General features: G+C 46.0%; 1 protein-coding gene across 5 annotated transcripts; it reads right to left on the bottom strand.

The window, feature by feature from the left end:
- LOC138961922 (thymidine phosphorylase-like) lies at window positions 1-24,833 on the bottom strand. 5 transcript variants are annotated; one of them, XM_070333594.1, is made up of 9 exons: window positions 24,517-24,833; window positions 8,754-8,913; window positions 7,995-8,197; window positions 6,450-6,678; window positions 5,631-5,749; window positions 5,089-5,251; window positions 4,167-4,394; window positions 2,270-2,410; window positions 1-308 (listed from the first exon to the last, which is right to left on the bottom strand). In XM_070333594.1, the coding sequence occupies exons 2-9, from the start codon at window positions 8,878-8,880 to the stop codon at window positions 142-144; spliced, it is 1,377 nt and encodes a 458-aa protein (XP_070189695.1). In that variant the 5' UTR covers window positions 8,881-8,913; window positions 24,517-24,833; the 3' UTR covers window positions 1-141. The 5 variants fall into 5 exon arrangements, with proteins under 5 accessions (XP_070189695.1, XP_070189697.1, XP_070189696.1 ...); XM_070333596.1 differs by lacking the exon at window positions 24,517-24,833 and adding an exon at window positions 22,529-22,748; XM_070333595.1 differs by lacking the exon at window positions 24,517-24,833 and adding an exon at window positions 22,367-22,748.
- Between the last annotated feature and the right edge of the window lie 676 nt (window positions 24,834-25,509).

Raw genomic sequence — 25,509 nt, forward strand, 5'->3', positions numbered from 1 at the left:
GGGTGGGGGGGGGTGGGGGGGGGGGGGGGGGGGGTTTCGCGTCGTCGAATTGTCCCTAAAAGAAATGTGGAAACCCCCCTTTAAAATGATGTGATCCGCCCCTGCGTCAATCATATGATGTTGAGCACTCGATTGGTGAGGTCAGTGATTTGTGGTACAGAGGGATTTACGTCCTATGATGTTGAGTACTCTGCTGTCTGCGATGGGCGACGTCAGTTTGGGCACGATAACCAGAGCCTCTTTGAGAAGTGTCATGGCGGCTTCCGGAACTTCTGGTGTGGTATGATGGACGGTGACCCATGGGGTGTCTGCAACATCAATGATCCAATAATTATTATGTCCTCACTTCAGTTAAAATTAAAAATACATATAATTTTTGTTAAACAGCAGACAGAAAAGCAAACCAGAATTTCATTGAAATATACTGTTCAAAAAAAGAAACGCATAGTTGCTACTTGCCAAATGTATTTTATTTTTCGAAAAAATTAACAGAAAATCCAATATTTAGATTATTTGTTTGAAATTTGGTATGGACACAGTTGAATGCACACACAGTTCATTTGCATCTTCAAATCAATCAGTCAATCAATACGATTGGGTGCCGAGGCTGTCAAGTCAGTAGGGGGTGTGACTGCCTTGAGCAGCAACAACTGCCCGGCACCTTCTGGGCATGGACTGGATCAGATGCCGGATATCTTGCTGTGGGATGGTGTCCCACTCCTCCTGAAGTGCCTGCAATAGATCGCGGTGATTTGCCGGCGCTTCTTCTCGCCTGCGCACACGTCTGTCCAATTCATCCCAGAGGTGTTCTATCGGGTTCATGTCTGGCGACATGGATGGCCAGGGAAGCACCTGGACATGGTGGTCGGTGAGGAACTGGGTGGTGAGTCGTGCTGTGTGCGGGCGAGCGTTGTCCTGCTGGAATATGGCATCCTGGTCAGCCAGAAGAGGAAGGGCGTGTGGGCGCAGAATTTCCTCCACGTATCGCTGGGCAGTTATGCGCCCTTGGACGTGCACCAGGGTGCTCCTTCCAGCGGTATTGATCGCCCCCCACACCATGACGCCTCCACCACCATGAACGGGTGCCTCATCCACACAGTTGGGCGCGTAACGTTCGTTTACTCTCCGGTAGACCCTCCTCCGACCATCATGTCGCTGGAGCAGGAAGTAGGACTCGTCACTGAACCACACGTGTCTCCAGTGATTCCGGACGGTCCAGCGAAGGTGCTGGTTGCCCCACTGCACTCGGTTCTGGCGATGGCGGCGGGTGAGGACAGCTCCTCTGTGAGGTCCGCGAGCTCTCAAACCAGCTTCATGCAGGCGGTTCCGCACGGTCTGGTCCGATAATCGGTGTGGCCCGAGGAGAGCCTGGACAGAAGATGAGGCCGACAGGAAACGATTCCGGAGGTGGCGGAGCCGTATGAAGCGGTCGTGAGCAGCAGTTGTCGCCCTTGGTCTTCCTGCTCGTGGCAAGTCAGCAACGGAGCCAGTGGCTTGAAACCTGACCCACAGTCTACTGATGGTGCTCTGGGACACGTGGAAGTGCCTGGCGATTGCACTTTGACTTTGGCCTGCTTGTAAACGACCCAATGCAATTTGGCGGTCTTCTCTGCTCAATCGGGCCATCTTTCGTCGCTGAATTGTCGTCTGATTTCTTTGTGGCGAACAATCCGCTTTTATGGGTTTTGGAAGACATGGTGAGAGCTCAATATTCCCCGAGTTTCACGAGATTACACTGAAGCATGACGAGTGGTCATGCCAAATGAGCAATTTTGACATTGTAGCCACTGATAACGCATGCGTCACGTGCAGAGCTCACTTGTGGCAATGGACGAAAGGTCGACGACCAGATAAACATTTTCTGCAGTTTGGTGGATATCCTTGTAGCCATATAACTAAATTAACCAAATATTACAAGCTATGCGTTTCTTTTTTTGAACAGTATATAAAGGGAGAGCAGCATCATTCAATCAAGTTCAAAGAATAACCTTTGGGTATTTTTTTCTCTTAGTGTTTTAAGCACATTTTTTCTCGCGAAGTGCAGTACATCCAAGGAACATAAAGTGAAACCTTCTCTTTTTTTCAGTTGAATCATATCAGCATTTGTGTCTGGGTTAAAGCTTAGCAAGGCATTAGAATAAAACTACTGCTAGTTAATATTTCATGGAACAGACAGACATACACGCAGATTATGACATTAAATCGCACAAATGTACAGCAAAATCTGAAAATGGCATGAGGGGCGAAAGACAAAAGGTGATGGACGTACCTTCAGTGACCGAGTCCCCCAGGCACTTTGTGAAGTAGAGACCCACCGCCAGGTCGATCGCCTCCCCTGCCCTTGTCCGCCCCGCCCCTAAACACTGGGCCGCCTTGGCGCATGGCATGGCCTGGATGTCTTGGATGACACCTGTCAATCAGTAACATTACATTAACATAACTCATCGCCCCGCCCCCAAACACTGGGCCGCCTTGGCGCATGGCATGGTGTGGATATCTTGGATGACCTTTGACACACCTGTCAACCAACATCACTATCTTTAACATAGTTCATCGCTTCACCATTAAAAATTCTGCAGGCGGCCTTGGTCAATGAAGGGTCATGACCCGTGTCACTGCGCCCCTCTGTCATGAATACAGAACTCAGTCCCCTCCCAGATCCCCTCACTCTGGGCAATGCATGAGCACTCCCAAAAGGCTTGGTGAAAGTAAGCCCCGTTTCTTACATATCAAAAATGTAGAAAGTTTCATCCACTGAACAAAGTCTGACATAACAGCATGTACAAAAGCAGATTTGATAAGTTACTACGAGATATGATCCAAACAAAATGATCAAATGTGATTTTTACAGACTGTTCGGCGTATCTGGCCCAAAATACAGCAGTCATTAGAACTACTCGCCTCTGACATCGATGCAAAGTCACAAGTGCCTAAGCCAATCAGAAGAGGTCTTAAGATGACCTTATTTGGGATTGCTTTTGAGCTCTGATTTGATGGCTTTTTTGAGGTCCTGGGTGCAGTGAAACTTGTTGGCTAAAAGTCTGATTTTCAAAGAGGGTATAGCCAGAATCACAAGGGGTGTAATCAGGTCTGAAGAATGTGTGAGGCAAAAATGGGATCATTTGATTTGTTAGGAATGGAGTTACGGCCCTTCTTTTGTGGAGACTGAGAAGGGCAGTCTGGGTTTCGCAGTTTGGTCGCTGACTGCTAAACTCGTAAGTAAATTTGGGTAAAAAGGTTTCTGCATAGTACGTGACAATGACTGTGCTGTTAGTAGACAGAATATCGACAGCAACAGGACCTTCGTGGTCGAAAAATACAGCGAATAGCCCTGTTTTTGCTTTGAAAACCTCGCTTACAAATGTGATGCATCTCGTCATTTTGGTCTAGACACGCTTTCTTTCTGTGTTCTCTGGCACTAAAGTTGAAGGAAACCAAAGTCTCATAATCAGTGACTACAGTAACAACAAATTTGGGTCTACTGGGTTCACATCGGTTGAGCAGATCGCGTGCAAGAGGACCATGATGCTCCGTCCGTTCCCCTGTAAGCTTATGAGGCACCCATTTTGCGGCCAGCTTCTGAAGCGGAAGATCATTGAGTAGAATTCTCTGGACTGTTCCATATGAAAGTTTAAGTTTTGCACTTTATACTCGCATGTACACTTTTTCATCTTAGTTCTTAAATGTTGAACAGCTACATTATTCTCGTTTGAAGCGCTCTTCGGAAGTTTGTTTGGCTTGTCAGAGTTATTCCCTTTTTCCCCAGTTTCGATTTCCCTTTTCTTTTGTCAGATTGTAGAATATGGAACAGCTTTGATTCATGTAACGTTCTTCAGCTTTGTAGACATTTTCTTTGTACAACCATCCAGCTGCACTCTTTCAAAGAAGTAAAGATTTTCATGGTGCTTGACAAAAAACCCTGTTTTGAAGCACAACCCAAAAGTGACGTATTTTAAAACCTCGTCATTTATGACGTAGTAACCAAATGACGTCATCTCTTAGAGGTATACCAGTTAAACGGTTGGCCTTTCAATTGATATATTACTTTTCATGATCAGTAGCCTGAGACTTGTATAATCGCGGTTTGATCATTTTGTTTGGATCATACCTCGTATACATTCAATAGTAATGGCCGAGTCAGAACTCCTTTCGTTGTTAGTACCCACCAGACTTCTGGCACTTGAGAGTGGTCTTGTAGGCAGATGGTGTCAGCACCTTCCATACGTCACCGTTGACGTCACAGAGGCGCGTGGCTACGTCATCAGAGGAGCCCTGAGCCACAACCATGTCGCGGAACTTGGCGAGGGCGCTGCCGTCACTGATGACGTTGCGGATCATAGTGTTACCTGCCTCGTAACTGCTGGCTTTCCCTGCCAGCTGCAGCGTCACGCCACCTGTTCAGACATGGACGTTAAAATGTAGTCTAACACGGACAGCTGAGCAACTTGTCAGAAACGTATCTACATGGATCATCTCCGCATTCAGCACAGTGACGTCATTGCACGCAGAGTGTGATGCGGCATGGTGAACAGGGAGGGACATGAGCTCCGTGCTTCATGTGCACTCACCAGCATCACGAGGAAGGCACGACGAGTGACACGGCTTAACAGGGTGAAATACATGTATGGCAGGGTGCGGGCCATGACAGACAGACATCGAGTCGGTAGGACTCCAGGCATCTAATCCAAGGAGGTCGGGTTCGTGTCCCTCGGCAAGCCAAGAATTGTTGTTGAACTTTCAATTCTTCTTTCCTTTGTCTATATGATCCTTACTTTAACCATCATTTATCACCAAACTGCAATGACGTATCTTATATCTTAGAAGTTCTGCAACATGCAACAAGGTTTGCACGATTGCCACACTAGTGAGTTACTTCCCTTGAACAATTTCCCAGAATTCTTTCTTTCTTTATTTGGTGTTTAACGTCGTTTTCAACCACGAAGGTTATATCGCGACGATTTCCCAGAATTCGTTATTCAAATGTTAGTAACATCAATGATAGTGATAGCTGTTGCAGTCAAGAGGAACGAGCGACAGACATGACGGACAGGTGCCACGGACATGTAACGGACAGGTGTGACGTTTTACCTGTCTTGACCACGAGGTCCAGCAGGTCGTGTGGCCCCTTGCCCTGCAGACAGTGGACAGCCTCGGCCACCTCCACAGCGTGGCCCACCGCCCTGCCCAGTGGACTGTCCATCGTGCTGACCAGTCCGGCTGTCTTGATGCCCAGTCCCTCGCCAACAGCCACCTGGCACACGGACATATGTTTGTACACACACACACACACACATTGTTAGGTTACCCTACTGGCTACTCGCACATTTATACATTTTCGCAGGTCTATCTTCTTTGTAATGCAAGGTCTTGCTGTGTGTGTGTGTGTGTGTGTGTGTGTGTGTGTGTGTGTGTGTGTGTGTGTGTGTGTGTGTGTGTGTGTGTGTGTGTGTGTGTGTGTGTGTGTGTGTGTGTGTGTGAGTGTGTGTGTGTGTGTGTGTCTGTGTGTGTCTGTGTGTCTGTGTGCGTGCTTCGTGCGTGCGTGCATGCGTGCGTGTTTGGGTGTGTGTGTGATTGAGTGAGTGTGTTCGTGCGTGCGTTCGTCTGTCTGTCTGTCAGTCTGTGTGACTGACCATGAGTCTGGCCAGCTCCTCCGCCTCTTCCCTATCCTCCATGAAGGCTCCGTTTCCTGTCTTAACGTCCAGCACCAGGGTACTGATTCCCTCCGCCGCCTTCTTGGAGATGATGGACCCTGGCACACACCACCACAGTCTTATCATCACAGCATTGCAGCCTTTACCACGTACATGTTGTTTGATCACAGAGATTATAAAATTAGCACACACACACAAATATTGCGACAAAGTTCGTACCCCGACAAAACATTAATTTTTAAAATGATACGGGAATGAATGCTTTGTCAGGGTATGAAATTGTCGCAATATTTGTTTTGCTAAGTTTAGTTAATTAACTACAACATGCCATAAGACACAGCACAATACAGCCTGTACACCATGTGAGATCACAACAAGCATAGCTGTTACAAAATGGCAATGAACATGCATTAATTCATTCATCTGCCGTGAAGTCTAGCAACTAGATATATGCCGCCATCTTGCAGACGATTGAACGTTTTACAGCACAACACACCATGGTCAAAGCACAGCTTACAGTTTGTACAGCATCATAATTATGTCATTACAGAACATACCTAAAACAACATGACAACCATATATTTTCTTGGTCAGCTATAGTTTTGCCTGGTCGCTTATTTTCGGTTAATGAACTATATTCCAACAATTTCAGATGAAATTCCTGTTAAAAGACCAGACCAATTTCGAATGGTTGTGAGAGTGAACACCTGAAAGGCTTATGAACACACGTTGTGGTGGGTCTACGTTTGATGCTACGTCGCAGTGTTAGAGAGACGGAAGAGGAGTTGTCCGTCCTACCTGTGATCAGTTGAGGGTTTTCGACCGTGGCCGTGACGTCACGAATGGCGTACAGCACCTTGTCGGCCGGAACCAGCTCTCCGGTCTGTCCCACAATGCAACAGCCGATGGATTCCAGGACCTCGTGCATGCGCTTTGGCGTCATTTCCACAGAGAATCCTGGGATGGCTTCTAGTTTGTCGAGAGTGCCGCCAGTGTGTCCCAACCCCCGGCCTGAGATCATGGGAACCTGGAACATACATGGATTTTGGATCATGGCATCACGCTACTTCTCGGTCAGTGAACATCCTAGTTATGTAACTACAGCTAATAACAACAGAAGCAGCAAAGAACAAACAAGGAGTGTCTCTCGAACTGTCAAGTCGTTCCCCGTTTCTTACAGGCGAGAATTGGCGAGTGGGGCGAGGAAGTACCATTTCTTAGGCAATTCTCGCCGCGATGGACGCTAGGATTCTCGCCGCGAACGCTAGGTAGCTTTGGGCTTGCTCGCTTGGCGAGAAAACATGGCAGCCGCACTGCTGCCAATCCGATTGGCTGTCCATGGCTGTTTACCGACCAGTGCAGAACCAATCAATTGTGTTTAATTGTGTTTAATTCTTGCGTACCTAGCCATCAAACCGTTTAATATACACTCTCGCCTCCTAGCTCCGCGAGCGGCTAGCCGAAAGAAATACCTCGCCTGAAAGAAACACGCGTCAGTTGCCTCCATTGTGACGAAACTCGACTAGTAAACTCCCAATATATCCCTCAATCTAACTACTTTCTTTCTTTCTTTCTTTATTTGGTGTTTAACGTCGTTTTCAACCACGAAGGTTATATCGCGACGTGGAAAGGGGGGAGATGGGATAGAGCCACTTGTCAATTGTTTCTTGTTCACAAAAGCACTAATCAAAAATTTGCTCCAGGGACTTGCAACGTAGTACAATATATGACCTTACTGGGAGAATGCAAGTTTCCAGTACAAAGGGCTTAACATTTCTTACATACTGCTTGACTAAAATCTTTACAAAAATTGACTATATTCTATACAAGAAACACTTAACCAGGGTAAAAGGAGAAACAGAATCCGTTAGTCGCCTCTTACGACATGCTGGGGAGCATCGGGTAAATTCTTCCCCCTAACCCGCAGGGGGGAATCTAACTACTGATTTTCTGGACAAAGGTTGTTAGTGGGAGGTTTTACTGTACCAACTTGCAAGTATGATGGTCACTTCAAATGCACGACCAACTGGAGTGAAACAGACACTTCCCGTTGTTTAACTACCATCCTAGTTTAACTTTGTTTTCGGCAGTTGTCTTTACGGTCCATTTCTCTGTATCAGGTTTTCAGGGTCTTTCCTGTATTATGTGTTCTCATCATGATTAAAATGTCCTACCCGTTTAATTTTACGCACGATTAATATGAAAAGCTCGATTTTTTGTGTTCCTTTTTTTAAATTTTTTATCTGAATTAGCAACGATCTCTAACGCTGTTTGTACCGCCGTCAAAAGGTCGTGTCTCGCATACCGTCATAACGTCTCGTCTTGTCACGTGACCTGACTGACCTTCATGCCGCACGCTGCGAGCGCCGGGGCCAGAACGAGGCTGACCTTGTCCCCCACACCCCCCGTGCTGTGCTTGTCCACTACCAGCCCGTTCCACTCTGGTGGCCACGACAACACGGTGCCAGACTTCATCATGGAGCGCGTCAGGTGCACGGCCTCCTCGCTCGTCATGCCCTTCAGGTACACCGCCATCAGCCACGCACCTGGGAGTAGAGGTCAGGTGCACTGTTAGGTACATGTGTCAGAGGTCAGGTGCACTGTTAAGTCCAAGTGTCAGAGGTCATCTGCACTGTCAGGTACATGTGTAAGAGGTCAGGTGAACCGTTATAAAAGTGTTAGAGGTTTGTTTGTTTGCTTAACGCCCAGCCGACCACGAAGGGCCACATCAGGGCGGTGCTGCTTTGACATATAACGTGCGCCCACACACAAGACAGAAGTCGCAGCACAGGCTTCATGTCTCACCCAGTCACATTATTCTGACACCGGACCAACCAGTCCTAGCACTAACCCCAAAATGCCAGACGGAGCAGCCACTAGATTGCCAATTTTAAAGTCTTAGGTATGACCCGGCCGGGGTTCGAACCCACGACCTCCCGATCACGAGGCGGACGCCTTACCACCAGGCCAACCGTGCCGGTAGTGTTAGTGGTTATCGGCATTGTTATAGTTATTAACAACATGTCGCCTTAGGTGTCAAATGTACTGTTCCAGACAGGTGTTACAGATTATGTGAGTTATAAATAGAACCACTCTACTGACCAATCTGAGCGTCCTGGGCAGTCTTGGACACCACGGCGTCCACAAAGGTCTGGATCTCCTGCTCCGTCAGCTGACCGCCATCACGCTTCTTGCCGATGATGGCGGGGATGTTGGTGTTGGTGCTCATCGTGATGGTGTGATGTGCGCTGCCTGGTTGTCACTGTCAGAACAGACAGACGATAACACAGATGATGATTACAGGCGGGGAAATAGCTCAGTCGGTAGCGGCGCTGGCTTCAAAAACCAGTTGTCGCTATCGGCGTGGGTTCGATCCCCACGTTCGGCGAGAGATTTATTTCCCAGAGTAAACTTTGTGCAGACTGTCCTCGGTATCCTAACACCCCCGTGTGCACGCATGCGCACGATAAAGAACCCAAGTTCACAGCGAAAGACTCAGGGCTTGGAAACATGAATGTACGCATGTAGGAAAAACAAGTCGCGTAAGGCGAAATAACTACATTTAGTCAAGCTGTCGAACTCACAGAATAAAACCGAACGCACTGCATTTTTTCACCAAGACCGTATAGCATTGTCAGTCCCCCGCTCGTGGAAAAGGTAGTGAAATCGACAAGCCAGAATAGTGCGGTAATGGTCGCGCTGTGCGGGTTAGCACGCTTTTTATATTTAGTCAAGTTTTGACTAAATATTTTAACATCGAGGGGGAATCGAAACGAGGGTCGTGGTGTATGTGCGTGTGTGTGTGTGTGTGTGTGTCTGTGTGTCTGTGTGTGTGTAGAGCGATTCAGACTAAACTACTGGACCGATCTTTATGAAATTTGACATGAGAGTTCCTGGGTATGAAATCCCCGAATGTTTTTTTTCATTTTTTTGATAAATGTCTTTGATGACGTCATATCCGGCTTTTCGTGAAAGTTGAGGCGGCACTGTCACGCCCTCATTTTTCAACCAAATTGGTTGAAATTTTGGTCAAGTAATCTTCGACGAAGCCCGGACTTCGGTATTGCATTTCAGCTTGGTGGCTTAAAAATTAATTAATGACTTTGGTCATTAAAAATCTGAAAATTGTAAAAAAAAATAAAAATTTATAAAACGATCCAAATTTACGTTTATCTTATTCTCCATTATTTGCTGATTCCAAAAACATATAAATATGTTATATTCGGATTAAAAACAAGCTCTGAAAATTAAATATATAAAAATTATTATCAAAATTAAATTGTCCAAATCAATTTAAAAACACTTTCATCTTATTCCTTGTCGGTTCCTGATTCCAAAAACATATAGATATGATATGTTTGGATTAAAAACACGCTCAGAAAGTTAAAACAAAGAGAGGTACAGAAAAGCGTGCTATCCTTCTTAGCGCAACATCTACCCCGCTCCTCTTGTCAATTTCACTGCCTTTGCCATGAGCGGTGGACTGACGATGCTACGAGTATACGGTCTTGCTGAAAAATGGCATTGCGTTCAGTTTCATTCTGTGAGTTCGACAGCTACTTGACTAAATATTGTATTTTCGCCTTACGCGACTTGTTTGTTCCTCTATTCTTTTTAACTTTCTGAGCTTGTTTTTAATCCAAACATAACATATCTAAATGTTTTTGGTATCAGGAACCAATACGGAATAAGATGAAATTGTTTTTAGATCGATTTCGGAAATTTGATTTTAATCAAAATTTAATATTTTTACTTTTCAGAGCTTGTTATTAATCCAAATATAACATATTCATATGTTTTTGGAATCAGGAAATGATGAAGAGTAAGATAAAATTATTTTTGGATCGTTTTATAAAAAGATAATTTGAATCAAAATGTTCAAATTTTTAATGACCAAACTCATTAATATAAAATTTCTAAAGTAAATTTTCATTTGATTAATATACTTACCCCAATCACATATTGCATTTGACTACGTCTGAGATGCTAGGTACTGAAAACGCTTACCCATCTAACACAACAAGGGGAAGCAAACCCATCACCAAAAAGGCAAACGTAGCCATGGTAACGAGAGGGTATCCCGGGAGTTACCTCCCCTCTAGTGGATACCACGTCACTTCCTACCACAACACGTGGCAACTCATACGACTTGAAGAAAACTCAAACCATAAGCGGGGCAGGCGGGCGGGCCTACGCTATGTGATTGGGGTAAGTATATTAATCAAATGAAAATTTACTTTAGAAATTTTATATTAAATTACATATTCTTACTCCCAATCACATATTGCAGATAACATCAACAAGGCGGTGGGAAAGAAAAAATTCAACTCCCATTAGAAACCCTGCCAGAAACTGGCCCGCTGCCCAAAAAGGCATGAAGGGCCCGGTGGGAAAGAAAAATTCTAACTGCCTCTAACACCCTTACCAGGAACTGGCCCCCTGCCAACAAGCCAGAAAGGGGCCAGAGAAAATCCTGAAAGACAGCCAGGATGTCGCTTAGACCAAACTTGCAAAAGACACCTTCAGAAAGCTGTGCCCAACCCTTCCTCCCCGGACCGTAAAGAAGGCGGCCCAGGGAGGAAGAAGAGCCCTGGATTACATGAACCCGAGCCAAGAGGAGGGGAAGACAATCTGACCCCCCCCCCCCCCCCCTTTCTTGTTGGAAGGCTATGCCAAAGCCCGACAACAACTGAGCGATATAGGTCAGCTCCAGAGAAGAGCGACCAAACTCCGCGCAAAAAGAAAGAGAAAGACCTGAGTACAAAGTACCAGAGTCCGACCCGATGATAAAAAACTCAAAAAGAGCATAAGCGTTCCGAAAGTTCCAAGAACGTGAAGAAACGCTCACCCCCCCCCCCCCCCTTAGCACACTGTCTGCTACTCTGTGTTAGAGTACAACTAACCAAGAAACGATCAAGGTACTCTTAGGAAGTGACACAAGAAAACAACAGGAAAAACCCTGACTGCGATCTTTTGACATCGTCACCCCTAACGCATGCTAAAGAAGGGTGCCGTAAACGGCAGACCTGCTGCTCTCAAAAGAGATGGTAACCCGAAATCCTCTACCCGTTCGTGCCAAAGCAGAAAGGGATAGTACGAGGAAGCCAATACTTGCAACAAGCATAAGCACCCGAAAGTGCGGGAGTCACAGAGGGCAAAAGTCTAGAGTGACCAGTAACCATGACAAAAATGGCCCCCAAGCCATAGAGCTCGCAGTTCAGTCCGCTTGTGGGTAATTGAAACCGAATCAAGAACCCAAAGCCGAAAACACGACTGGTAAGCATACCAGACAAAGCGTGAAGCCGACCAGCCAAAAGACTCCCGAGACAAGGGGTCTCAGGAAAAAACTGGAAATTATATCCCAGATCAAATCAAGAGCCCTCCTGGGTTTGAGCGAAAGGCCCGAAAAAGCCTGTCCACGTCTGAAAGACTTAGGGACAAACACTGAGCCAACGGGCCAACACCATAAACATAGTAGCCTGTGAAAGAAGGGTGACTGTAGCAAGAAACCCGACTGAACGGAAGTCGTACTGACTCACCTCAGAAAGAGGATGCAGAAAGCCTAGAAATCTACCGACACAGGCGCCGGAAATGCCATAGCTACCTGCGAAATGCAGGAGACAATCGCACAGGTCAAGACTAAAAGCCATAATGTCCGTAGGACAGCCATAATTCCGAAGTACCCGCCGTACGCAGGTAAACAAAAGAAAATAGGAACATTAGCCAGCTCCCCCCTTCCAGAAGGAGAGGACTGGCCAAAACTGAGAGAGAAGGTAAGCCACAAAGGATGACTCCTCCGACCTACATTGCCAAAGACAACGCCCCCTCAGAAAACTGAATGTAACCTCCGAGGCCAACTCAAGAACAGCTTAAGTTAGGACGAAACACCAAAACAAGTCTGATTGCCGAGAAAGGCAGAGTCGGACCCAGCGACAGACAATAATGACCACAAAGGTCAATCGTTGTTCTAACACCCTGACGTAACTAAGACGCCGGTAAGAGAACCACCTCTCCGGCCAGCCGGAAGTGCGACAGAAGCAGCAGCCCGTGGCTGAAACAACTGTTCGCCGCCTGAGGGCGGGCACTCGTAACCCCGAAGGGCAGAGAAGCGAGGATCAAGCACCTGATCTCGGCTCACCCTGCTACGGAAAACCCCAAAAGATGTCTCTTCTCTAGCCACCAACTGAAGTCAGAGTGGCCGAGCGAAAGAAAATGCCGAAGTCACATCCACCAGAGGCAGAAAAAGTACACGGAATAACCGGAAAACCGGAAACGCGCGTACCAGAATATCATACCAGCTGATACCCTGACTGACAGCGAGTCAGAAACAGCCAAATGACGTCCGAGACAACGGAACGGAATGGACAGAAGCCCCTCCCACCGGAAAGGTGACGAGACAACTACCCCGGCCGAGGAGCTGGAACGCCCGAAAGCGGCAGCCGTTCCTTTCTCCCAGAAAGCAACCGGAAAGAAGAGGAATGTCAGTATATCCAGCCACAGCCAGAAATGCAACCGACCAAGTCGCAGCATGCGAAAACTAAGGCTGCTGAGACTGAGGCCGGAAGCTGAAAAGCCCGGAAGCCAGTCTCCAGTCAACCCCAGCACAGCCACAGAGTGACCATGATTGTGGTGAGAGACTTAAAATTCCCAAAAGGAAGGTACCGGGAAGTAACGTCCGCCACAGCTGCAAGAATAGCCTTGAGCCTTGCCGGAAATCCCGACCATGTCCCTTCGCTGACCACCAACTGAACCTCAGAGTGGACTAAAAAGGACAAAGGCCGAAGCCATAAACCCAGCGGTGGGAGGAAGAACGGAATACCCGGAAACCGGAAAACCGTAACCCAGAAAAGGACCTCACTCATCCCTTGACCATGAGGAAAAGGGTAAGTAGACCACCCCTCCGACCGCAGGCCCGGGCAAGAGGCCGTGCAACGCCCTCCGGGCGAAGCACCGACTGACCTGACCAAAGCACAGAGTGCTGAAAGCCGACTGCTATTGTTCCCTCTCTGACGTCCCACCGGAAGTGACAGAAAGAGGAACAGCATACCCGACCGAAGCCGGAAACGCCGCCGCCGAAACCACAGAAAGCGGAAACAAAGGCTGCGTAGGCTGAGGCAGGAAGCCATAAAGCCAGGAGGCTAGTCTGCGGCCCATCCTACCACCAACGACGGGGCGTACAAGTGAAGGAGGGCCTATTGCCAGACACTGTTGCCTTCTCCCTGCCATCCAAAGGAATTGCCAAGAAGAAGAACAGCAAACCCGGCCGAAGCCGGCTAGCAGCCGACGTAACCGTCACAACGGACACGAAGACTGCAGAGGCTGAGGCCAAAGCCAGAAAGCCCGAAGGCCAGTGTGTGGTCCACCCAAACCCGAGCGTCAAAGCGAACCTGTGTAGGTGGACCTGCGCTTTCAGTCAAAACCGAAAACGCAGCCGCCGAGACCGCCACCGCGGAAACGAACACTGCATAGACTGAGGCCGGAAGCCATAAAGCCCGAAGGCCAGTCTGCGACCCCCCGTACACCGCCGCTACAGCGTACGTGTGTAGGTGGACCTATACTTCCGGCCGAAACCGGAACCGTTTATCCCGGCCGAAACCGGGAACGGCCGCCGTTGCCAGTCAACAAAGTCCGAACCTGCAACAGGAGTTCTTGTCAACTGGCCGCAAACCACCCGAAAACGCAGCCGCCGAAACCGCCACCGCGGAAACAAAGACTGCAAAGACTGAGGCTGGAAGCCATCAGGCCCGGAGGCCAGTCTACGGTCCCGCCATACACGGCAGCTGCAGCGTAAGTGTGTAGGTGGACCTATAATTCCGGCCGAAACCGAAAACGCAGCCGCCGGAACCACAAGAGCGGAAACGACGACTGCATAGACTGAGGCCGGAAGCCAAAAAGGCCGGAGGCCAGTCTGTGGTCCATAAACTCACCGCAAACAGAGCGAGAAGTGAGAGAAGGGCCTATACTTCCGGTCAAAACCGGAAAAACGCAGCCGCCGAAACCGCCGATAGCGGAAACGAAGACTGCATAGACTGAGGCCAGAAGCCATAAAGCCCGGAGGCCAGTCTGTGATCCATACCCTCACCACACAAGCTGAGCGGGAAGTGAGAGGAGGACCTATACTTCCGGTCGAAACCGGAAAGACGCAGCCGCCGAAACCGCCGATAGCGGAAACGAAGACTGCATAGACTGAGGCCGGAAGCCATAAAGCCCGGAGGCCAGTCTGTGATCCATACCCTCACCACACAAGCTGAGCGGGAAGTGAGAGAAGGACCTGTGCTTCCGGCCGAAGCCGGAAATGCGGCGACCGTAAACGGAAGCTGCTGCTGAGCATCAAAGCCCCAGACATTCTGGCTGGGACTGACGCTAGCATAAAGCACAGACTGGTTACCAACGTCCAAAGCCGAAACGGGAGGACGAGTCACCAGTAGAATGCAGAGAGTGACTCTGCCCCAATGACCTGTCTCCCAAAAGGGAGAGTCCAGACGCCTCACGGGGGCTGTAGGACCAGGTCAACTTACTTGAATGGCCTGCGAAGAAGGCGGAACCGGCAGAGGCAGGAAGCTGCACTCCAGAACCGGAAGCCACAGCTAGCAAGCAAGGGACTGCACAACCCCAAAGGAAGAAGGCAGAGCAGAGCTGACGAAAAACGGAAGAGCGCTGCATCTCCCGCTGGCCAATGTATCGGATATCTGAAACAAGAGATATATATAGCAAAGAGGACCAAGAGCCCCCTAATCCGGAGCCAACAAAGATGAAGGCGGCGAAACAACGGCCGAGCTAGACGTACAGCAGTAGTCGAACTCGGAGGAGAAAAAGTCACCGAAAAAACAGTGTTGAGGGCTTCGTAAGAAGCCCCAACACCCAGCTAAGCAGAGGACGACTTGGGCTTGTTACCTTACCCCTAACGTCGGCCTTAACCCCTTTCGCTCGTCTGAGTCAGCCATGCTGACTAACCAAAACGAACAAGGCAAGACAAAAATTTACTGAAAAACATACGTTCAAAACGGACAGAAAACTCAGTAAACAAACAAAACAAAGAACGTGCAACGAACACAACTACCGAGCTTGTAATTACATGAGAAGACAAGACCGGTACATGCCAAACAATAAACATCAGCAAAGCTAACGAAAATACAAATGGCGGCACGCAACAGCTACTGATAACACAAGTCCCACGGACGAACTATCAGTAACAACACAGAAAGGACGTTTGCAAACAACAAACCAAAACAAGAACGGCTCACCAACTGGAGCCGGCACAGGTGAAAGACAGGTAAAACGTGGCAGGCAGGTGAGAAGTCTCACAAAGATAGCCACTGTCAGCGAAAAATTCAGGACACCCTCTCTCTAGGACGCTGAAAGATCGTATGAGTTGCCACGTGTTGTGGTAGGAAGTGACGTGGTATCCACCAGAGGGGAGGTAACTCCCGGGATACCCTCTCGTTACCATGGCTACGTTTGCCTTTTTGGTGATGGGTTTGCTTCCCCTTGTTGTGTTAGATGGGTAAGCGTTTTCAGTACCTAGCATCTCAGACGTAGTCAAATGCAATATGTGATTGGGAGTAAGAATATGTAATTTAATTAATTGTTAAGCCTCCAAGCTGAAATGCAATACAAACTTGAAGTCCGGACTTTGTCGAAGATTGCTTGATCAGAATGTCAATTAATTTGGTCAACAAAAGGGCGTGACAGTGCTGCCTCAACTTTCACTAAAAGCCGGATATGACGTCATCAAAGACTGACATGTAGGGAAAGAATGAAACAAAGTCTGGGGATATCGTACTCAGAAACACTCTTGTGAAGTTTCATGAAAATCGGTCCAGTAGTTTTCTCGGAATCGCTCTGCACACACGCACACATATACACCACAACCAGGTCGTCTCGATTTCCAGCCTATGTTTAAAGGCACAGTAAGCCTCCCGTAAACCATCACAGATACGGTCAGGCTTTTACACACAGTACAAACACCCTTTCATTTAAACACTCACCGATTGAGAACATCCTAGGTGCCCTCCGTAAAGAGCGAACAATTTTCAAAGAATTTATTTTTGCGTGGTTTATCTTACCCCTGAGCCATCGTGAACCCGTGTGATCCAGTTTCCCTTTTTCACAATGTAGTCGTCAGTTAGCCTTATTTGAATGCGACTCGATGTGAGCTTATTTACAATAGCACGTTTTTATGCACGAAACAAACGGCTGTGGTTCACAAGAACTCTAGCGATGGCTTTTGACTGTTGAGAGGAACGGCGATATGCACTGACTGATAAACCGTAGTCTGCTAAGACCATTGCGTGACCCTGCTTCCGGGCTTTTCTTTTTTCAAACTTTCACAACTTCGAATTGCACTGATCTTGTCTTGATGAAAAAAGAATTCTTTTATGATTAAAGAATGTTTGTGTAACAAGCTAGATTTTAAAAGTTAGGTCTAGCGCAAAAACGCACCACGGTCCAAAAACTGACATTCTGATAATCATCGATCCACGGCTGTCCCCAGTTTAAAGCCATATGTACTCGATGACTATACACGCTAATTGCTTTACCAACAGCTGGAGACATGCTAAATTAAGTTCCCTGCAAGATATTGTGGTCTAGGACCCCTTAAATGCTGAGATATTTGAATTTTTATTTTGATCTAGATCGTCCTATTTATAGATTTGCCAACAGAGGGAACGTTGACGCAAGGGAAATAACTCCGCGTCTTTGTTGACATCCTCACTTTTTCAGAGGCTAGAACAAGCTGTAATGCATGTATATGGTCCGCGCATGGCGACATATCGTCATTACATGGTCTTATGGTGCGTTTGACATCGATTATGGGCAAACTACACTTTGTAAACACGGGAGTGCGTGAGTCATTCTCCAAAACTGGTTAACAAAAGTGGGAATAAGGCCCAAAAATAAAAATTGACTAATTTGAGTTGAATTATTGATTCAAAGGTTCTTTGTTATCAGAATGACAGTTTGCAAGAAACGAAAAAGCAAGAAATACGTTTCCTTACAAAATACAGGTATCTGATAGGGGGGTATACCCGTCTCATTACGTGCGCATCATCGTGACACAAATTTGTTAATAATGCAGTCATATTGAATGAGTAAATGTTGTACTAATTATAGCTTGACAAGCATGTATAAGGAGTTGTTTAAAAAGAAAGAAATAAAAAAAAAATATAAAGAAATAATAATTTTTTATAATTTTTTTTTATAATTAATTTTTTTTTAATTTAATTTTTTTTTTAAATATACCTTGGCACGTACATACATATACATGTACACACATTTATATTGGTGACAGAAAAGGTTTGTGGACAGAAAAAAGGGAATAAGAAAGAGAGAGAGAGAGAGAGAGAGAGAGAGAGAGAGAGAGAGAGAGAGACAGAGAGAGAGAGACAGAGAGAGAGACAGAGAGAGAGAGAGACAGAGAGAGAGAGAGAGAGAGAGAGAGAGAGAGAGAGAGAGAGAGAGAGAGAGAGAGAAGGAGAGATCCTGCGTAAATGTGAAAACGTTGTAACAACCTTGAATTTGACGAGGTGTTGAATACGTATTTGACAATCACACATATAATTAAAAAAACACACCAGAAAATGTATAATTATATCAATTTTATTGTGATCAACAATATTAAGATCATGCAAAAACAAACACCATACTTTGAAAAATCCGAAAGAACAACTGACAACAAAATGTGCCGGATATACAACAATAAAGCTTAAAGCAAAAGGCAACTAATACTGCAAGTGCTGTCCATATGTGTTTTATCTGCCACTCATGGAAACAAAGTGCACCTCACCAGGCTTTCTGTCCAATACCTGCAATATAAAGTTTATAGTATCAATCTTTGGATTGTATTATTACTGTCCAAATATATAAACAAATTAACTTGCAATTCTATATGTGTTTTATTTGTATGCTATGCATGACCGCTTTACACTTCTCTTGCTATCATGATTATAAATATATCTACAATGAACGCTTTAAGTTTTATATTCACCATTCCTTCAAGAACGTTTGATGCACACACACACACACACACACACACACACACACACACACACATATATATATACACACACACAAACACACACACACACACACACACACACACACACACACACACACACACACACACACACACACACACACACACAGGTTTGGGTTTGTGTGTCACTGAATAAGCAGACTATAATGCAGGTCTCTCCAAACGGTGCTTGAACCGCGTCCTGTACGCATACGTACGCACGTACGTACGCACGCACACAGATACACATTTCGAAAACACACGCATGCACGCGTTAACATTTAACGCACGCACGTGCAAACAGACACACAGAGACAAAAAGACACACACAAACACGCACGCACGTACTCACACGCGCACGCACTTACACAAACTCACACACACAGAAAAACACACACAGAAAAACACACACAGAAACAAACACAGACGCACACACATACACTCACACGCACGCACGCACGTACACACACACATATACACACACACACGATTCTGGGGAGGGAGGGGGTATTCGGGGGGCAGTTGTCGGGGGGAGGGCAACTGTCCGCCCATGGTTTGGGGCATTTGTCTGGGGGGCAATTGTCATAGGGGCAATTGTTCAGAGGGCAGATGTACAAGGGGGAATTTTCCGGGGGATAATTAGCCTTCTACCGGAGACATCATTCACAACACGTCTAATTGTTGTCACTGGTGCGCACAAAACTTGGTCACTGGATAAAGTATTAAATTCATAATATTCGCTTTTGAGAATGCAATACAATGTCATAAGTGAGCAATTTACATGACCATACACCTTTGTTTTAAGAAAAGGTTTTATTTTAAATCGCAAGATTCCGAAGATGCCGTTACGCTCACTTCATGAGATTACAGGACTGACAAGCGAAACCCGGTGGGGCTGAAGAACTTCATGGAATTCACACTTGCGTGGTTTTAAATTTTTTTTTTTTTTACAAACATGCTTATAAATGAATGAGCAACAAAATAATACCAACCTTGTCATGCAAGATTCCCAGGTGCTCAAGCAATCGGGGTCTGCATCTCGCCGGTAGCAGAGGGCGTTACGAACGCAGCCGTCCAAAATGTCAACTACACCTTCTTTTTTCATGAATTACGTCATTATTCACGACAAATTGTGAAAAAAAACGTCACGCATCTGCATGGCTAGGTGATTAACAAAGGTGCAAACATAAAAATTTATGTTTTCATTCAGTTGAATTGATGCTAGCTTATAATGAAAACGGCCGTTACGAAGCCATCACGTGTGACACAAAACACTCTCTGAGACATCAAATTCGTCCAAAGTGTGTCCTCGGTTGAATGAATGCATTTTCTGCATCTTCAAGCTGCACTTGTTGACTTGATCGTAAAAAAATAGTGATTATAAAGAAATTCGTTTGGTTACAGAGGTCGAAAAAATCTAAGTGAGCGTGACAACATGCGATGCGTACGAAAGGCTGTTTTCAACTTCATTTTTGGGGGTCTCAAACACAAAGAAAATAACAACAATTGCACAGGAATGAACCTTTATCGTTTCACAAAGTGACTTTTCAACAAATCATGCATAATGAATTTATCGTGTCAATGGACCGTAGCTTCCAATATATGTACCGAGCCTGTTCCCATTTTTCTGACGCCATTTTTGTTGATTTACTGACATTATTACACTATATTTAATATCAAAATACAAATATGTTCATTCATTTTGCTGTGGGTGCTTCTTCAAACATATCTGTATCCACATAAACAAGGGGAAAAGTCTAACCACATTTGCTTCTGTAAAAATGTCGTTTTAAGTGACCGACCTAAGAATTCACCAGCTTTGGAGAATGACTCGTGTACATATGCCTTTAAGGGAAGTAAGTCATTTTTGACCTGAGTTCAGGATGGGTCCAAAAAGTGTTCGAGACAATCTGCAAAATTAATTCTTTAAAAATTGCTCGCTCTTTACGTAGGGCACCTAGGATGTTCCCGTTTGGTGAGCGTTCAAATGGAAGGGTGTTTGTACTGTGTGTAAAAGCCTGACAGTATCTGTGATGGTTTACGGGAGGCTTACTGTCCGGGCGTGATTTCCGGGATATTCATAACAGCCGTCCAGCACCAAAACGAGGCGCCATTGTTCTTCAGGGCCAAGTCCACGAAAATAAATTCTTTGAAAATTTCTCACGCTCGACAGAAAGCAGCCAGGATGTTCCCGTTCGGTGAGCGTTTAAATGGAAGTATGCTTGTACTGTATGTAGACGCTCGGGGAGCTCTGTGATGGTTTACGGGAGGCTTACTGTGCCTTTAAACATTATTTTAGTCAAAACTTGACTAGGCTAAATGTAAAAACGCCGACTATTTTCTGCCAGTCGTGTTGATGTAAAGCGACTAGTGATTAGTCACACACGGCTGACACCAAGCTGTATTGTACATGTCACTGAACATCGAGCTAGCGCAACCAGCGCGTATGATTGGTTCAATTTCAAACTGCGCGCGTAAAGGAAATCTCCGATTGTCAGGTTAAAGGCACACTCCTTCCTGTGCAGACAGTTCGGCTCGCCGTCTGAGACCAGGCCAGACTTTTACATGGAATAAGACAATCCTTCCACTTTGACCGTGAATAACAAAAGGGAACTGCGTTTGTGCTCTATGTGCACAGTGCGATGAATCAATGAATTCAAGTTCGTGAAAGCAACGTACTAGTGCATGGCTTTTTATTAAATAAAAATCATTCATAAACAAATTCCAACCCACCAGAGATCGCAGCCAGGGTGTTGCTTTTTGTTATGTGACCAAGTGAAAGGATGGTCTTATCCCGTGTAAAAGCCTGACCACATCTTTAAGACTGTAAGCAGAACTGTTTACACGGTAAGAAGTGTGCCTTAGTTTAACATGAACAAACCACATGTTTGTTTTGCTCTACCAGCTCTCACAGTCATGTGGCTGAAACAAGTCACGTATGTACCTTTACGCAAGTAGTGCTTCGGCGTGTCTGTAACTTCATGGGCATAGTTATGACCGGGCATAGTTATGGCCGGGCATATCTCAGTGTCAGTTACAACATCAACTTAACGGTCTTCTCTGTCTGTAAATGTACTTCATTGCACACATTTTTCCGGGAAGTGGCTGATGAATCTTTCTGACAACTTCCCCAGTCACCCAATGATTTCCCAGTTTACAGCTTGTCTTGTAGAACGCCAGGTGCACTATATACCTCCGACCTTTCTGGCAACTACACCACACCGTAGTGCACATGCACCAAACATGTTACCACAGACAACACTGACGCGGTGCTGTTGATCGACATCGGTCTTACGGATAGAAAGGAAGTGCAATAGGCTGCATTGTAGTTAGATTTAAAGATAAATGTAATACATTACACTACCCGGTTCACGCAGGCTCTGAACAAGAACACGAACAAAAACTTACAAGCTTAATGATTTGTGAGACGCAGACGAAAGTGGAAAGCGGCAGGAATAACTCAGAGGTTCTTCACTGAAGCCCTATGAACACTTCGCCGAGTGCACTGCAGTGTGTGTGCATGTCCCACTCAAACCCGGACACAGAATGATCGACCGACAACAACAAAGAGCGTAGGAGTAGAAAATATGTGTCTTGCAAGTTGCCGTGTACACAACGCGCTGTGCAGTGCGAGAGCAGCGTGACCTTGATTCACTGCATTGCACAACATTACGCTTCATTTTTCAGAAATGAACTTTACACAGATAGATAGGCTCCAAACGCTGTCGGTTTCGCTTCTCAGTTCAAGGTTTATGTTTGTGTGTCGGAACACACGGCACTGTGACGCTGCTTGCCGGATGTATGTCGCCGAGTCAGTGCAAATAACAACCACACCAAAATCCTCTGAGTGAGATCAATAAACCTGAATGGCTGGCGTCGTTCTTCCAAAACTGACTGGTGGCCGCACTAAAAAACCGGGAGCATCTCGTTACTCTCCCGTCAGCCGGTATCGTTACTCCCCCAGCTTGTTACTAACCCTAACCCTAACCCTAAGGGGGAGTAACGCGGAGCCGGGGGAGTAACGAACTGATCCAAAAAAAAAACATCGACTGCAGACTGTGAGAAACGGGATCAGCTCCTTACTCCCCCGGCTCGTTACTCCCCCTTAGGGTTAGGGTTAGTAACAATTAAGCCGGGGAAGTAACGAGCCGGGGGAGTAACGATACGGGGGAGTAACGAGATGCTCCCGTGAGAAACTCACACAAAAAAGGAGTCTTGCTTGCCGGTGTAACACGAGAAAATTACTCCCACGAGATTGTTACTCCGGAGTAAACATTTCGTACGAAAAAGTTACTCCCTTTACGAAAACTGAAGCACTCCCCCATTGCACGAGAAAATTACTCCCCAAGACAGGTGAGTTCCGAGTAAACATTTCGTTCAAAAATGTTAAATAACGAATAAATTACGTCACCCCAACACGAGCAATTTAACTTCCCATGCCAGGTGTACGACATTTTTACTCCCTTGTCCCCTAGCTGTTAGTCTTGGTGGTGGAAGGGGTGGAAGGAGGGTAGCGCGACATTCGTGTGCGCGAGATCACTTATTGGCATTATCCCTTCGCCCGCATCCCATTTTTGCGTACGAGATTTTTACTGGAAGTAAAAAAAATGGGGAGTAAACATTTCGTGGAGGGAGTAATTTTTTCATGCCTTGGGGAGTTCTTTTCTCGTACGAAAAGTGTACTCGGAGTAAGAATTTCGTACGAAATATTTACTCCGGAGTAAATTTTTCGTGGAGTAAAAATTTCGTGTTACACCTGGGCAAAAAAAACAAGCATCCCGTAATGGGAGAAGGGCGGGGGTGGATATTTCGAATCAATATGGCTAATTTTAGGCAAATTGAACGTGAGACAGTACAATCAATCAATCAATCAATATGAGGCTTATATCGCGCGTATTCCGTGGGTACAGTTCTAAGCGCAGGGATTTATTTTCTTATTTTCTTATTTTTATTTTATGCAATTTATATCGCGCACATATTCAAGGCACAGGGATATATTTATGCCGTGTGAGATGGAATTTTCTTTACACAATACATCACGCATTCACATCGGCCAGCAGATCGCAGCCATTTCGGCGCATATCCTACTTTTCACGGCCTATTATTCCAAGTCACGCACACGGGTATTTTGGTGGACATTTTTATCTATGCCTATACAATTTTGCCAGGAAAGACCCTTTTGTCAATCGTGGGATCTTTAACGTGCACACCCCAATGTAGTGTACACGAAGGGACCTCGTTTTTTCGTCTCATCCGAAAGACTAGCACTTGAACCCACCACCTATGTTAGGAAAGGGGGGAGAAAATTGCTAACGCCCTGACCCAGGGTCGAACTCGCAACCTCTCGCTTCCGAGCGCAAGTGCGTTACCACTCGGCCACCCAGTCCTCTAGTACAAGAGACATTGCGACGCTATCCGTACTGATCGCATGGTGCAATGACCCCGTTGTCTTCTGTCAGTCCTTAGTTTCTGTACAAGTTCTTGATGCAATGGTTCTGGGGGTCTATCATATGTCTCTCTATCTGACTGTATGTCTCACTCTCAGTCTTTCACTGTCTGTCTGTCTGGCCGGCTGTCTCAGTGCCTCTGCCTGTCCCCTCCCTCCCCCTATCTCATACACACACACGTCACACACACACATATGACACACACACACACACTGACACGCGCGCGTACACACACTGGCATACATACACACACACACACACACACACACACACACTGTGACAAACACATACACATACACACTGGCATACACACACACACACACACACACTCATACACACACACACACTACACAGTGACTGCATTACTGTGACAACTAATAAACAGAAAATGACGGCAACATACCAGGCAAAGATGAAGTAAGAAGTAAAGAAAGACTTGTGCAAGTTGCGCACGAAGAAATCTCGGCGACGTGAAGACAAACACTGACCACACCCCTTGTCCTCCTCAGGTCAACGACACCTGCAATCTGCAGCGCACTAGTGTGAACAACTGAACCGGGCAAAACAAAGTCAAAAGTAGACCAGTCGACCTGTTATGATCTGTTATCACAACGCCTTCACGAAGGGCTGTAGGGCCTAAAGTGCTGTTTACATGGCAGACTTTCAACCATCTTTTCCCAAACTTGTTGTTGGTTTGAAATCGCTCCCGAATTATTAAGGCCAAGTCTGCATAACTTCGTCTGCCATGTGAACGCGGTACCTATAAAGGGCGAAAAGACAACTAAAGACAACTAAAGACGGCTAAAGACAACTAAAGACGGCTAAAGACAACTAAAGACAGCTAAAGACAACTAAAACAGCTAAAGACAACTAAAGACGGCTAAAGACAACTAAAGACAACTAAAGACAACTAAAGACGGCTAAAGACAACTAAAAACAGCTAAAGACAACTAAAGACGGCTAAAGACAACTAAAGACAGCTAAAGACAACTAAAGACGGCTAAAGACAACTAAAGACAGCTAAAGACAACTAAAGACGGCTAAAGACAACTAAAGACGGCTAAAGACAACTAAAGACGGCTAAAGACAACTAAAGACAGCTAAAGCAACATTATAATTTACCGTACTTTCGGGACTATAGGGCGCACCTTTCTATATACGGCGCACCCCCTCCTTCTGGTTTGAGTGAACAGGTGTCATCAGACTGAGCACTCCACTCCAAACTGAAAGTTGTACCATCATTTTTTTCTTTCCTTCTGGTTTGAGTGAACTATCACTCACTCACTCAAATCAACAACAAAATGGCAAATTTAAAAGACTTTTTTTTATTGAGTTCACACACACACACAAAATAAATAAATGAATAAGAACGATCGAGGGGTGGGAAAACATTAAA

Source organism: Littorina saxatilis, linkage group LG3 (assembly GCF_037325665.1).
Source record: "Littorina saxatilis isolate snail1 linkage group LG3, US_GU_Lsax_2.0, whole genome shotgun sequence".
In the NCBI taxonomy this organism is placed as follows: Eukaryota; Metazoa; Mollusca; class Gastropoda; order Littorinimorpha; family Littorinidae; genus Littorina; species Littorina saxatilis.

What these genes read in the sequence shown, in the direction of transcription:
- LOC138961922 (XM_070333594.1), bottom strand. Translation starts at nt 8,880, where the DNA reads ATGAGCACCAACACCAACATCCCCGCCATCATCGGCAAGAAGCGTGAT. An exon ending in TCGCAGCGTGCGGCATGAAG is followed by an intron (nt 6,679 to 7,994) that starts GTCAGTCAGGTC and finishes TGTATGTTCCAG; the next exon opens with GTTCCCATGATCTCAGGCCG. An exon ending in GGACCTCGTGGTCAAGACAG is followed by an intron (nt 4,395 to 5,088) that starts GTAAAACGTCAC and finishes ATGTCTGAACAG; the next exon opens with GTGGCGTGACGCTGCAGCTG.